General features: G+C 45.1%; 1 protein-coding gene across 1 annotated transcript in view; it reads right to left on the bottom strand.

Annotated features, from left to right (window-relative positions):
* The window catches only part of LOC121579678 (transcription elongation factor SPT6-like), a 64774-nt gene that overhangs the window by 35854 nt on the left and 14043 nt on the right, over positions 1–14877 (bottom strand). The window contains exons 14-21 of the mRNA XM_041894474.2: positions 14113–14242; positions 13841–13991; positions 2730–2884; positions 2225–2420; positions 1039–1181; positions 805–922; positions 395–471; positions 101–236 (exon numbers count right to left, since the gene is read on the bottom strand). Of these exons, the coding sequence (XP_041750408.1) occupies positions 101–236; positions 395–471; positions 805–922; positions 1039–1181; positions 2225–2420; positions 2730–2884; positions 13841–13991; positions 14113–14242 (1106 nt within the window). The remainder of the gene's footprint in view (positions 1–100; positions 237–394; positions 472–804; positions 923–1038; positions 1182–2224; positions 2421–2729; positions 2885–13840; positions 13992–14112; positions 14243–14877) is intronic.

The raw sequence follows: 14877 nt of genomic DNA, 5'->3' as shown, positions 1-14877 counted from the left end.
AGGAGTATGGTTAGATATGTGTCATCAGATGTGTGTGTGTACGTAGCTATGCATTCTTGCAGTTCATGTGGACTGCGTGTGTATATGTGTGTGTGTGTACCTGAGACTTTATGCTGTTCATGTAAAGCATGGCCAGTTCGTTGTCCACCAGCTCCACTCCCACAGCAGGCAGAGAAGACTCCTGCTCCAACTCACTCACTGTCCTCTTAATGTCCTCCATTATCATGTGGGCGTCCCTACACACACGCACATGTAACACACACGCACACGCAAAAAAGCCCTTTACCGTAGGTATCCAAAAATAAACCAACGAGAACCAACTCTTAAGCGCTCTCTGCACATACAGAGAAAGGCTTTGTTTCTCAAATGTGGTCAGTAGTTGGAGAAGGCTCACCTATTCTCCCCGGCAACAGCCACCACGTGAGGTTTCTTACTGATCAGGAACTTCTTTAGGTTCTCAATGTCCTGGAGCTGAGGAGACACAACATTACAATAATAGGCTCCATCATAATAATCATACGAATGGAAGTATGAAATACAAGACTATGAGATGAACAAAATAAAACGAGACAACATCTAAGGATTAACAGGTTGGTGACAGCAGCTGAATAAACAAACCCAAAGTGTAGCCTGCAATATCTCCTGGAATACATGATACTTCCAAAGTGAGAAGACTTGTATAGCTTTTGATACAACTACACTGACAAAGTGATGTTTCCGATAAATGTATGGCTAAATGATAAGCTGGCATGAGAGGAGGGCAGAGGAGAGGTTGTTGAATGTTGCCGTCCGTCCGTCCAGTACCTTTTTGTCCCTCTCGTCCTCCCTCCATGCGTTCCTCCTCTTCAGGAAGTAAGGCAGACGGAGAAAGTCTACCACCTCTCCCTCTCCGTTGATCAGAGAACAGAACACTGGCGTGTCTCTATGGTAACAGAATTACAACTTTCAGTTATTATTAATATATATGGTATACAATAAGTTTGACAAAAACATAATAACACGACCACACACCGCCTTCCCCTTCACGCACACACACACCTGCTGTCTGCGAAGGCCACTCCCAGGACTCTGATGCCTTTTCCTTGACTCTCATCCATCAGATCATCCTCCTCCTCCTCCGCCTGCTGGTCTGGTCTGTAGGGAGCCACCTTCAGCCAGTTATACAGCCTCCTGCAGCACGACTGGACAGACACACAATATCACAGTGTCAACCAACCTACACTACACCTTCAGCCAGTTATACAGCCTCCTGCAACACGACTGGACAGACACACAATATCACAGTGTCAACCAACCTACACTACACCTTCAGCCAGTTATACAGCCTCCTGCAGCACGACTGGACAGACACACAATATCACAGTGTCAACCAACCTACACTACACCTTCAGCCAGTTATACAGCCTCCTGCAACACGACTGGACGGACACACAATATCACAGGGTCAACCAACCTACACTACACCTTCAGCCAGTTATACAGCCTCCTGCAACACGACTGGACGGACACACAATATCACAGGGTCAACCAACCTACACTACACCTTAAGCCAGTTATACAGCCTCCTGCAACACGACTGGACGGACACACAATATCACAGGGTCAACCAACCTACACTACACCTTCAGCCAGTTATACAGCCTCCTGCAACACGACTGGACGGACACACAATATCACAGGGTCAACCAACCTACACTACACCTTAAGCCAGTTATACAGCCTCCTGCAACACGACTGGACGGACACACAATATCACAGGGTCAACCAACCTACACTACACCTTCAGCCAGTTATACAGCCTCCTGCAGCACGACTGGACGGACACACAATATCACAGTGTCAACCAACCTACACTACACCTTCAGCCAGTTATACAGCCTCCTGCAGCACGACTGGACGGACACACAATATCACAGTGTCAACCAACCTACACTACACCTTAAGCCAGTTATACAGCCTCCTGCAACATGACTAGGGTCAAAGGTGAACCGGATGAGGAATTATACACCACTGTGACCAAATGTACACTAAAGCTTGAAATGGATGTTTATTCACAACATGTATCATCGGCTCTTCTAAATTGAAATTCACAATTTCATGAAAAGTCAAAAAATCTCCACTGATCAAGTTATGCCAACTCTTGAGGTATTCACCATTATATGGAACACATGATACGGAGTCCTGGATTGTAGCTAGGTGTGCTGTAATGCTATCAAGTATATACCTTGATGATGTTGTCCTTGGACTCTGCGATGAGTTTGTTCTTGAGTTCCTTGGCCATCTGAGGGTAGAGGAACTGTGTGAGGGAGCGTTCGATGGCCAGGGTCCTCTGTCTGTTCCACTCCTGCACCTGGTGGCTGAACTCATCTCTGTAATAGAACTGCTTGATCTCATCAAAGTACATCTGGTCACCTGCAAACCTGGGGGGGGATAGGAAGAGAGAAACATTATTATGAACCAAAATCTGAACCAAAAATAAAGAATCCCTGGAGAAGGTTTGAGCAGAAGGATATAGTTGAGCCGAAGCCTTTAGCTTTGTCCTGAACAAACCAAAGAAACAACTGACAAAGTACATATTTTGCACAATTGACCATTCTAGGAGACAAAGGTTAACTCTTAGGTTGTTTTCCCAATACCCTTTGACCCCTATGAGGTTGATGCCTTCACCTTACCCTTTGACTCTTATGATGTCAATGCAAATGTCTATAATGAGAAACCCATCCGCTTACCCTTTGACCCCTATGAGGTCGATGCAAATGTCAATGGTGAGAAGTCCCTCCTCCTCGGCCTGGCACATCTTTAAAAACTGATCTCCGTTCAGCTCCTTCACTGGCTTGTTCTTCAGGTACTTGAAGGAGTAGCCAAAATGGGCCTCATCCATGTCCTATAAACAAACAGGAGTCCAATTAACATGGCATGGTACAAAGAGGATAATGTCTTAACCCTTTACACTCGTGGGAATTGGCCTAGATAGATAGGGCTATATTTACATTTTTACATTTTAGTCATTTAGCAGACGCTCTTATCCAGAGCGACTTACAGTTAGTGAGTGCATACATTCTTTTTTAATTTTTCATACTGGCCCCCAGTGGGAATCAAACCCACAACCCTGGTGTTGCAAACGCCATGCTCTACCAACTGAGCTACCTGCCGGCCATTCCCTCCCCTACCCTGGACGACGCTGGGCCAATTGTGCGCCGCCCCATGCATGGGTGGCTACATTTAAATGTTTCTTAAAGTAGAAATATGAAAAGCATATGCATAACCATTAGGGATGTAACGATTCACCAATACGCATCGGTCCCCGATTCAAATGTTTAAGATACAAGTGCATCGGTACGCGGACCCCAAACCGATCCAAATGTAGCAGGCATCTGTTAGAATATCAATTGAAATGTTACAAATCGCCGGTTTAAATGTTTATTTTCCTTATGTTAAATTCTTTCTACCTTCCGAAAATACCTATTTTGTGATAACTGATGCGTCCTCTCTTTCAGTGTCGAACCGCATGTAACTGTGTTGACAGTCATTGATCTACATACATACTCTAGACCACCTTTACTCCACACACAGAGACGCATACAAAGCTCTCCCTCGCGCTCTATTTGACAAATCTGACCATAATTCCATCCTCGCGGGAGTGGCTTCGGGACAAGTCTCTGAATGTCTTTGAGTGGCCCAGCCAGATCCTGGACTTGAACCCGATTTGAACATCTCTGGAGAGACCTGAAAATAGCTGTGCAGCGACGCTCCCCATCCAACCTGACATAGCTTGAGAGGATCTGTAGAGAAGAATAGGAGAAACTCCCCAAATACAGGTGTGCCGAGCTTGTAGCGTCATACCCAAGACTCGACGCTGTAATCGCTGCCAAAGGTGCTTCAACAAAGTACAGAGTAAAGGGTCTGAATACTTACGTAAATGTCATATCAGTTTTCTATTTTTAATAAATGTGCACATTTCTAAAAACCTGTTTTTGCTTAGTCATTATGGAGTATTGTGTGTAGATTGATGAGGGGAAAAGGCTGTAACGTAACAAAATGTGGAAAAAGTCAAGGGATCTGAATACTTTCCGAATGCCCTGTACGTTTTGATGTACGGGTTGTCACTTGTCAAGGACTGGTCCAAAATCATGTTTCACCACCCCCATCTAGCCGTGTGAGAGTACTTGACGCCGTTCACGGAGGGTTAGTTCTATCTGGGATCCTTGGAACATCCCTAAACTACACCCTAACCATAACCCTTACCTAACCTGTACCGTAACCCTTACCATTTACAATTTAAACTTCAATGGGGTAGGGACGTCCCAAAGATTCCGGATAGCAAGAACCGTTCACTGAGGCAACGCTTGGGGCGAGAGGCCGCGCTCTGCCAGCGGCCAATTTTGTGATTGATGTTTTTCCTTCAAGGTGACAACTACCAGGATTCAGTGGCTACAGCCCTACAATCGATGAAAACATAGCTAAATACAAATATATTGAAAATGTGTCCTGTTGTTATTTTCCAGCTGGCCAGCATGAGGCAGCTCTGTCTTCAGAGGCTAAGTTTCTGCTGGAATCAATGCAGTTTATCATCCTTTCACTAGAGTAACACACAGTTCTTATTCCAAAGAGAGGTAGCCACCCTGTTGCTGATCTTGCACATCTGGGCGGTACCTTCAGCATTCAAATGCTAAAATGGCTTGCGAGATATTAGGCTTTATTAGTTGAGTGACAACCAATGCAACTTGCTCAGTTGTTATCTATGCGCTGTTGAAAATTTACTGGAATAAAAGTAAGCTACCCGAGACAACTCATCTGGCTATACCTGCTGAACGGGGCTTACAATAGATTTTATTATACAAAAATATACACGCAACATGCAACAATTTCAACGGTTTTACTGAGTTACAGCTCATATAAGGAAATCAGTCAATTAAAATAAATAAATTAGGCCCTAATCTCTGGATTTCACAACTGGGAATACAGATATGCATCTGTTGGTCACAGACACCTTTATAAAAAGTTAGGGGCGTGGATCAGGAAACCAGTCAGTATCTAGAGTGACTACCATTTGCCTCATGCAGCGCGACATCTCCTTCGCATAGAGTTGATCAGGCTGTTGATTGTGACCTGTGGAATGTTGTCCGACTCCTCTTCAATGGCTGTGCGAAGTTGCTGGATATTGGTGATAACTGGAACACGCTGTCGTACATGTCGATCCAGAGCATCCCAAACATGCTCAATGGGTGACATGTCTGGTGAGTATGCAGGCCATGGAAGAACTGGGACATTTTCAGCTTCAAGGAATTGTGTACAGATCCTTGCGACATGGGGCCGTGCATTATCATGCTGAAACATGAGGTGATGGCGGCAGATGAATGGTACGACAATGTGCCACAGGATCTAGTCACAGTATCTGTTCATTCAAATTAACAATGATAAAATGCAATTGTGTTCGTTGTCCATAGCTTATGCCTGCCCATACCATAACCCCAACGCCACGATGGGGCACTCTGTTCACAACGTTGGCATCAGCAAACCGCTCGCCCACACGACGCCATACTCGTGGTCTCTGCAGTTGCGAGGCAGGTTGGACCTGCTTCCAAATTCCCGAAAACGACATTGGAGGTGGCTTATGGTAGAGAAATGGAACATTTAATTATCTGGCAACAGCTCTGGTGGAAATTCCTGCAATCAGCATACCAATTGCACGCTCCCTCAAAACTTTAGACATCTGTGGCATTGTGTTGTGTGACAAAATTGCACATTTTAGAGTGGCCTTTTATTGTCCCCAGCACAAAGTGCACCTGCGTAATGATCATGCTGTTTAATTAGTTTCTTGATATGCAACACCTGTCAGGTGGATGGATTATCTTTGGAAAGGAGAAATGCTCACTAACAGGGATTTAAACAAATTTGTGCACAAAATTGAGAGAAATAAGCTTTTTGTTCGTATGTTACATTTCTGGGATATTTTATTTCAGCTCATTAAACATAGAACCAACACTTTACATGTTGCGTTTATATTTTTGTTCAGTGTAGATGGTTCAGGTTCACCATCAGCAATAGTTTTGGTAGTTTTGCTTTAAACATCCAGCGTATATGATCATTTTCAGATATACATTTTTGATCATTTCTGATAATTTTATAACGAGAACAGCAATCACTTTTGCGAGGCGCACTGCGTGGCTGAAGTGAGAGTAGAAGAGAAGATAACTCCGTAAAAACTTAATGGACAAAACCATTAGATTTTGAGATGGGGTGTAATTCAAAGTTGTGTTATACACTGAGTGTACAAAACATAAAGAACACCTGCTCTTTCCATGACATAGACTGACCAGGTGAATCCAGGTGAAAGCTAGGGAAATACTGTTAGTTAGTTGATACCCATGCAAAGCAACTTCCCTTAGGTTATGACTAATTGCCAGTCATTTAGATAGTAAATCGCATGAGAAATACACTGAGTGTACAAAACATGCTCTTTCCATGGCATAGACTGACCAGGTGAATCCAGGTGAAAGCTATGATTCCTTATTGATGTCACTTGTTAAATCCACTTAAATCAGTGTAGATGAAGGGGAGGAGACAGGTTAAATAAGGATTTTTATGCCTAGAGACATGGATTGTGTATGTGTGCCATTCAGAGGGTGAATGGGTTAAGACAAAATATTTAAGTGCCTTTGAATGGGGTATGGTAGTAGGTGCCAGGCGCACCGGTTTGTGTCAAGAACTACAACATGCTGGATTTTTCACGCTCAACAGTTTCCTGTGTGTACCAAGAATGGTCCACCCCCCAAAGGACATCCGGCCAATTTGACACAACTGTTGGAAGCATTGGAGTTAACATGGGCCAGCATCCCTGTGGAACGCTTTCGACAACTTGTAGAGTCCATGCCCCGACGAATTGAGACTATTCTGAGGGCAAAAAGGGGTGCCACTCAATATTAGGAAGGTGTTCCTAATGTTTTGTACACTCAGTGTATATTCATTGCCTATGTCATAACTAATTTGTAAACAATAAATATTGATACATTCCTTGCTCAAACACTTAATCTGCAAAAATAAGTTAATTAGTGGGTGATGGTGATTTTAGAATCAAAGAAATAGGCTACATTGCCCCCCACCTCCCAATATGAGTGGGGTGGTAGATAACTGAGCCATCTATGAGACTAGGCAAGGTGCCTTTATAGTACATACACACACACACACACACACACACCCACAACCACTTCAGCTCAGACAGGCCCAGCTCATTCATTTAGAATGGAAAATGAAGTGCATCGAATCATATCAATTTGTTCTCTAATCAAACCGAATCGCACCGAATCGTTTAAAACGAAAATGTTGAGTTCCTGTATCATATCGGAGCCCTTGTATCTAGATATGTATCGAATCTTATTGAAAGGGAAAGTGCACATCCCTAATAACCATGGTAGCAATTAAAAGGGAACAGTTTGGAGATTATAGGAAAATGATTAGACTAAAGGTGAAGGACAACAGTTCACCTGACACAAGACTGAATCAAAACATTACAACTGTTGATTTTACAGTGCCTTCAAAAAGTATTCACACCCCTTGACTTTCCCACATTTTGTTGTGTTACAGCCTGAATTTAAAATTGATTACACTGATATTTTTTGGTCACTGGCCTACACACAGAACCCCATAATGTCAAAGTGGAATTATGTATTTCGAAATTTTTACAAATTAACAATGAAAAGCTGAAATGTCTTGAGTCAATACGTTTTCAACCCCTTTGTTATGGTAAGCCTAAATAAGTTCAGGAGTAAAAATGTGCTTAACAAGTCACATAAGTTGCATGGACTCGCTGTGTGCAATAATAGTGTTTAACATGGTTTTTGAATGACTACCTCATCTCTGTACCGCACACACAGATAATTGTAAGGTCCCTCAGTCGAGCAGTGAATTTCTAACACAGATTCAACCACAAAGACGAGGGAGGTTTTCCAATGCCTCGCAAAGAAGGGCACCTATTGGTAGATGGGTAAAAACAAACAAAAAAGCTGACATTTAATATTCCCTGTGAGCATGGTGAAGTTATTAATTACACTTTGGATGGTGTATTAATACACCCAGTCACTACAAAGATACAGGCGTCCTTCCTAACTCAGTTGCCGGAGAAGGAAACCACTCAGGGATTTCACCATGAGGTCAATGGTGACTTTAAAACAGTTACATAGTTTAAAGGGATACTTGTGGATACCATTTCTATGTCTCTGTGTCCAGTATGAAGGAAGTTAGAGGTCGTTTCGCGAGCCAATGATAACTAACGCTAAAATCATTGCCAACAATCCCAAAGTATCCCTTTAATGGCAGTGATATGAGAAAACTGAGGATGGATCAACAATATTGTAGTTACTCCACAATACCAACCTAATTGACAGAGTGAAAAGAAGGATGTCTGTAAAGAATACAAATATTCCAAAACATGCATCCTGTTTGCAACAAGGTGCTAAAGTAATACTGCGAAAAAAAACTTGCAAAGCAATTCACTTTTTGTCCTGAATACAAAGTGTTATGTTTGGGGCAAATCCAATACAAGACATTACTGAGTACCACTCTCCATATTTTCAAGCATAGTGGTGGCTGCATCATGTTATTGGTATGCGTGTAATCGTTAAGGACTAGGGAATTTTTCAGGAAAAAAAAGAAATGGAATATAGCTAAGCACAGGCAAAATCCTAGAGGAAAACCTGGTTCATTCCGCTTTCCACCAGACACCGGGCTCCCGAGTGGCGCAGCGGTCTAAGGCACTGCATCTCAGTGCTTGAGGCGTCACTACAGACCCCCTGGTTCGATTCAAGGCTGTATCACAACCGGCCGTGATTGGGAGTCCCATAGGGCGGCGCACAATTGGCCCAGCGTCGTCCGGGTTTGGCCGGTGTAGGCCGTCATTGTAAATAAGAATTTGTTCTTAACTGACTTGCCTAGTTAAATAAAGGTAATACAAATAAAATGAATTCCCCTTTCAGCAGGACAATAATCTAAAACATTTTGGCCGCTTCAAGATGTCCACTATCATCCCCCTGCCCAAGAAAAGGAAAGTAACTGAACTGAGTGACTAACCGACCAGTGGCACTCACTTCCGTCATCATGAAGTGCTTCGAGAGGCTAGTCAAAGACCATATTACGTCCTCCTTCCCCGACACACTCAACCCTCTCCAATTCGCCTACCACCCTGACAGATCTATGGACGACGCAATCGCCATTGCACTGCACACTGCCCTTGCGCCTCGATCACACCGATAGCGTCATTGCGCAAAATGGTACGCAGCATCATCTGGATACAGTATGTGAGCAACAAAAGTTCAACCTTCTGCTAACCATTTCTGTCAAGCTGATTACACATAGTTTGACGCATACGTTCGATAAATCCAACGTACGCACAACACAGAACACACTGCACCTGCCTCTGCAACGCAACGCTGCAAGTCACACAGCTTTCCTTTGTAAATGAATGTACTTCTGGTGTACCAAAATGCAATGACGCTGTCGATGTGATCAAGGCTTTACCAACCTGGACAAAAGGAATGCATGTGTGAGGAAGCTGTTCATCGACTACAGCTCAACCTTCAATACCATAGTGCCCTATAAGCTCATTACAAAGCACGGCCCTGGGTCTGAACTCCTCCCATTGCAACTTGGTCCTGGACTTCCTGACGGGCCGCCCCCAAGTGGTCAAGATAGGCAACATTACCTCATCGACACTGATTCTCAACTCGGGGGTCCACAAGGTTGCGTCCTCAGTCCCCTCCTGTATTCCCTGTATACCCACGACTGCATGTCCTTACACAGTTCCAACTCTATCATCAAGTTCGCTGATGACACGACAGTAGTAGGCCTGATTACCAACAACGATGAGACAGCCTACAGGGAGGAGGTAGGCCCTCTGATGGCGTGGTGCCAGGTAAACAACCTCTCCCTCAACAGATACTCAACTAGTCTCAAGAAGGCCAGGTTTTATTGCTTCTTTAAACAGTTTTCAGCTGTGCTAACATAATTGCAAAAGGGTTTTCTAATGATCAATTAGCCTTTTAAAATGATAAACTTGGATTAGCAAACACAACGTGCCATTGGAACACAGGACTGATGGTTGCTGATAATGGGCCTCTGTACGCCTATGTACACTGCTAAAAAAAATAAAGGGAACACTTAAACAACACAATGTAACTCCAAGTCAATCACACTTCTGTGAAATCAAACTGTCCACTTAGGAAGCAACACTGATTGACAATACATTTCACATGCTGTTGTGCAAATGGAATAGACAACAGGTGGAAATTATAGGCAATTAGCAAGACACCCCCAAAAAAGAAGTGGTTTTGCAGGTGGTGACCACAGACCACTTCTCAGTTCCTATGCTTCCTGGCTGATGTTTTGGTCACTTTTGAATGCTGGCGGTGCTTTCACTCTAGTGGTAGCATGAGACGGAGTCTACAACCCACACAAGTGGCTCAGGTAGTGCAGCTCATCCAGGATGGCACATCAATGCGAGCTGTGGCAAGAAGGTTTGCTGTGTCTGTCAGCGTAGTGTCCAGAGCATGGAGGCGCTACCAGGAGACAGGCCAGTACATCAGGAGACGTGGAGGAGGCCGTAGGAGGGCAACAACCCAGCAGCAGGACCGCTACCTCCGCCTTTGTGCAAGGAGGAGCACTGCCAGAGCCCTGCAAAATGACCTCCAGCAGGCCACAAATGTGCATGTTTCTGCTCAAACGGTCAGAAACAGACTCCATGAGGGTGGTATGAGGGCCCGACGTCCACAGGTGGGGGTTGTACTTACAGCCCAACGCCGTGCAGGACGTTTGGCATTTGCCAGAGAACACCAAGATTGGCAAATTCGCCACTGGCGCCCTGTGCTCTTCACAGATGAAAGCAGGTTCACACTGAGCACGTGACAGACGTGACAGAGTCTGGAGACGCCGTGGAGAACGTTCTGCTGCCTGCAACATCCTCCAGCATGACCGGTTTGGCGGTGGGTCAGTCATGGTGTGGGGTGGCATTTCTTTGGGGGGCCACACAGCCCTCCATGTGCTCGCCAGAGGTAGCCTGACTGCCATTAGGTACCGAGATGAGATCCTCAGACCCCTTGTGAGACCATATGCTGGTGCGGTTGGCCCTGGGTTCCTCCTAATGCAAGACAATGCTAGACCTCATGTGGCTGGAGTGTGTCAGCAGTTCCTGCAAAAGGAAGGCATTGATGCTATGGACTGGCCCGCCCGTTCCCCAGACCTGAATCCAATTGAGCACATCTGGGACATCATGTCTCGCTCCATCCACCAACCCCACGTTGCACCACAGACTGTCCAGGAGTTGGCGGATGCTTTAGTCCAGGTCTGGGAGGAGATCCCTCAGGAGACCATCCGCCACCTCATCAGGAGCATGCCCAGGCGTTGTAGGGAGGTCATACAGGCACGTGGAGGCCACACACACTACTGAGCCTCATTTTGACTTGTTTTAAGGACATTACATCAAAGTTGGATCAGCCTGTAGTGTGGTTTTCCACTTTAATTTTGAGGGTGACTCCAAATCCAGACCTCCATGGGTTGATAAATTTGATTTCCATTGATAGTTTTTGTGTGATTTTTTTGTCAGCACATTCAACTATGTAAAGAAAAAAGTATTTAATAAGATTATTTCATTCATTCAGATCTAGGATGTGTTGTTTAAGTGTTCCCTTAATTTTTTTGAGCAGTGTATATATTCCATAAAAAATCAGCCGTTTTCAGCTACAATAGCCATTTACAACATTAACAATGTCTACACTGTATTTCTGATCAATTTGATGTTATTTTAATGGACAAAAAAAATGCTTTTCTTTCGAAAACAAGGACATTTCTAAGTGACCCCAAACTTTTGAACAGCAGCCCAACAACCTGCCCGCTTGACCCTATCCCCTCCTCTCTTCTCCAGACCATCTCCGGTGACCTTCTCCCTTACCTCACCTCGCTGATCAACTCATCCTTGACCGCTGGCTATGTCCCTTCCGTCTTCAAGAGAGCGAGAGTTGCACCCCTTCTCAAAAAACCAACACTCGATCCCTCTGATGTCAACAACTACAGACCAGTATCCCTTCTCTCTTTTCTCTCCAAAACTATTGAGCGTGCCGTCTTCAGCCAACTCTCTTGCTATCTCTCTCAGAATGACCTTCTTGATCCAAACCAGTCAGGTTTCAAGACTGGTCATTCAACTGAAACTGATCTTCTCTGTGTCACGGAGGCTCTCCGCACTGCTAAAGCTAACTCTCTCTCCTCTGCTCTTGTCCTTCTAGACCTGTCTGTTGCCTTTGATACTGTGAACCATCATATCCTCCTCTCCACCCTCTCCGAGCTGGGCATCTCCGGCGCGGCTCACTCTTGGATTGCGTCCTACCTGACCGGTCGCTCCTACCAAGTGGCGTGGCGAGAAGCTGTCTCCGCACCACGTGCTCTCACCACTGGTGTCCCCCAGGGCTCAGTTCTAGGCCCTCTCCTATTCTCGCTATACACCAAGTCACTTGGCTCTGTCATATCCTCACATGGCCTCTCCTATCATTGCTACGCTGACGACACACAACTAATTTTCTCCTTTCCCCTTCTGATAACCAGGTGGCGAATCGCATCTCTGCATGTCTGGCAGACATATCAGTATGGATGACGGATCACCACCTCAAGCTGAACCTTGGCAAGACGGAGCTGCTCTTCCTCCCGGGGAAGGACTGCCCGTTCCATGATCTCGCCATCACGGTTGACAACTCCGTTGTGTCCTCCTCCCAGAGTGCGAAGAGCCTTGGCGTGACCCTGGACAACACCCTGTCGTTCTCCGCTAACATCAAGGCGGTGACCCGATCCTGTAGGTTCATGCTCTACAACATTCGGAGAGTACGACCCTGCCTTACACAGGAAGCGGCACAGGTCCTAATCCAGGCACTTGTCATCTCCCGTCTGGATTACTGCAACTCGCTGTTGGCTGGGCTCCCTGCCTGTGCCATTAAACCCCTACAACTCATCCAGAATGCCGCAGCCCGTCTGGTGTTCAACCTTCCCAAGTTCTCTCACGTCACCCCGCTCCTCCGCACACTCCACTGGCTTCCAGTTGAAGCTCGCATCTGCTACAAGACCATGGTGCTTGCCTTACGGAGCTGTGAGGGGAACGGCACCTCCGTACCTTCAGGCTCTGATCAGTCCCTACACCCAAACGAGGGCATTGCGTTCATCCACCTCTGGCCTGCTGGCTCCCCTACCTCTGCGGAAGCATAGTTCCCGCTCAGCCCAGTCAAAACTGTTCGCTGCTCTGGCACCCCAATGGTGGAACAAGCTCCCTCACGACGCCAGGACAGCGGAGTCACTCACCACCTTCCGGAGACATTTGAAACCCCACCTCTTTAAGGAATACCTGGGATAGGATAAAGTAATCCTTCTACCCCCCCTTACCCCAACAAAAAATAAATAAATAAATAATAATTGGAAAGTGGTTATCCCACTGGCTATAAGGTGAATGCACCTATTTGTAAGTCGCTCTGGATAAGAGCGTCTGCTAAATGACGTAAATGTATATTTGTTACTGCTCGACTAAAACAATCTTGGTCGACCAACAGCCTAACAACCAAACAATCGACCAGACGATTAATTGGGGTCAGCCCTAGTTTTATTGTCTGCATGTTTGCTGTCGTCTGGAGACAGGTTTCACTCATACTTTGGTATATGTTGGCACAGCACTGTAGCACAGGTTTGTACCTTCTCAGTTTGTTAAACAATAGTAAAGCAGAGTGGTGATACCTAAGGAAGTTATCATGGCATTTAGTCCAGAGACCCTAAATAACTCTACATCATTAGCGTTAGTGCATTGTCTTGGTTCCCCTACCTTCTTTCCTTTCTTGGTGGGATTGATGTTGATCTTGGCTCTCTCCTGGAAGGTCTGTCTGAGGACGTGTCTGACCAGAGGCTCCCTGGAAATCTGCATGGCCACCATGTAACGAGTCCCCTCCAACACCGCCTCAGGACTGTTAAACTGGCTACAGAGAGAGAGCAAAAAGAGGTAGGGGGTCAGTGTGTGTGTTGTTATGTGCAGATATAGTCTTTGGCAAGCTCTATAGAGTTACTTGTTATTACCTGCTGTGTGTGTGGTGTGGTTACCTGCACACATAGTCTTTGGCCAGCTCTACAGGCTCGGCAGGGAACTGCTCTGTCTCGTGGCGCTGGTAGCTGTCTCTCAGATTCTCCCCAAACTGCTCTGGAGTCAGACCAAACTTCTTTGCCAGGCCGTCTGAGACAGAGAGAGGGGAAGGAAGACAGGATCTTCCATCTTTATACATGTCCCAGTGCACTCATATTTTAACTAGGGCTGTCAAATTATTAAAATAATTAATCACGATTAATCGCATTAAATTCTGTAGTTCATCGCAAATGTTCTATTTGCTCACATTTGGTGCTAAATAAATATTTGCCATAAATAAATAAAAAGCAGCGTATTGAGTTATAGGAATGTAGGGACTGAAACACAAAAAATATTATGCATCAGAATGTTTTTAAATGCCATATTCACCATAAACAAGTTAAGCAATACAAAAGTCCTGTAATTTACTAATGCTCCCAGTAGGCCTACTCCCTCATAAATGTTCTTGAAGTTCACACACAGCCATCCAAATGAGCGTTCTCCCAGTTACTGATTGGAGGGTTGGCTATTAGAAAAAATAACTGGCTCTATGTATACAATTAACAAATAGCATAAACCTGTCCAACAATGTCATGAATTCCACAGAACATAAAACTGTGACCCTACACTTCAGTCGTCCTCACATTTATTTTCAATGAGTCAGTTGCTAAGACAAACAAGCCTGTTGACATTTTCAGACGATAAAGCTGCTCTCTTCTTCTGTACGATATGGCCAGAGAGTGAAA

Source organism: Coregonus clupeaformis, chromosome 13 (assembly GCF_020615455.1).
Source record: "Coregonus clupeaformis isolate EN_2021a chromosome 13, ASM2061545v1, whole genome shotgun sequence".
In the NCBI taxonomy this organism is placed as follows: Eukaryota; Metazoa; Chordata; class Actinopteri; order Salmoniformes; family Salmonidae; genus Coregonus; species Coregonus clupeaformis.
This window is presented reverse-complemented; position numbering and strand designations above follow the sequence as displayed.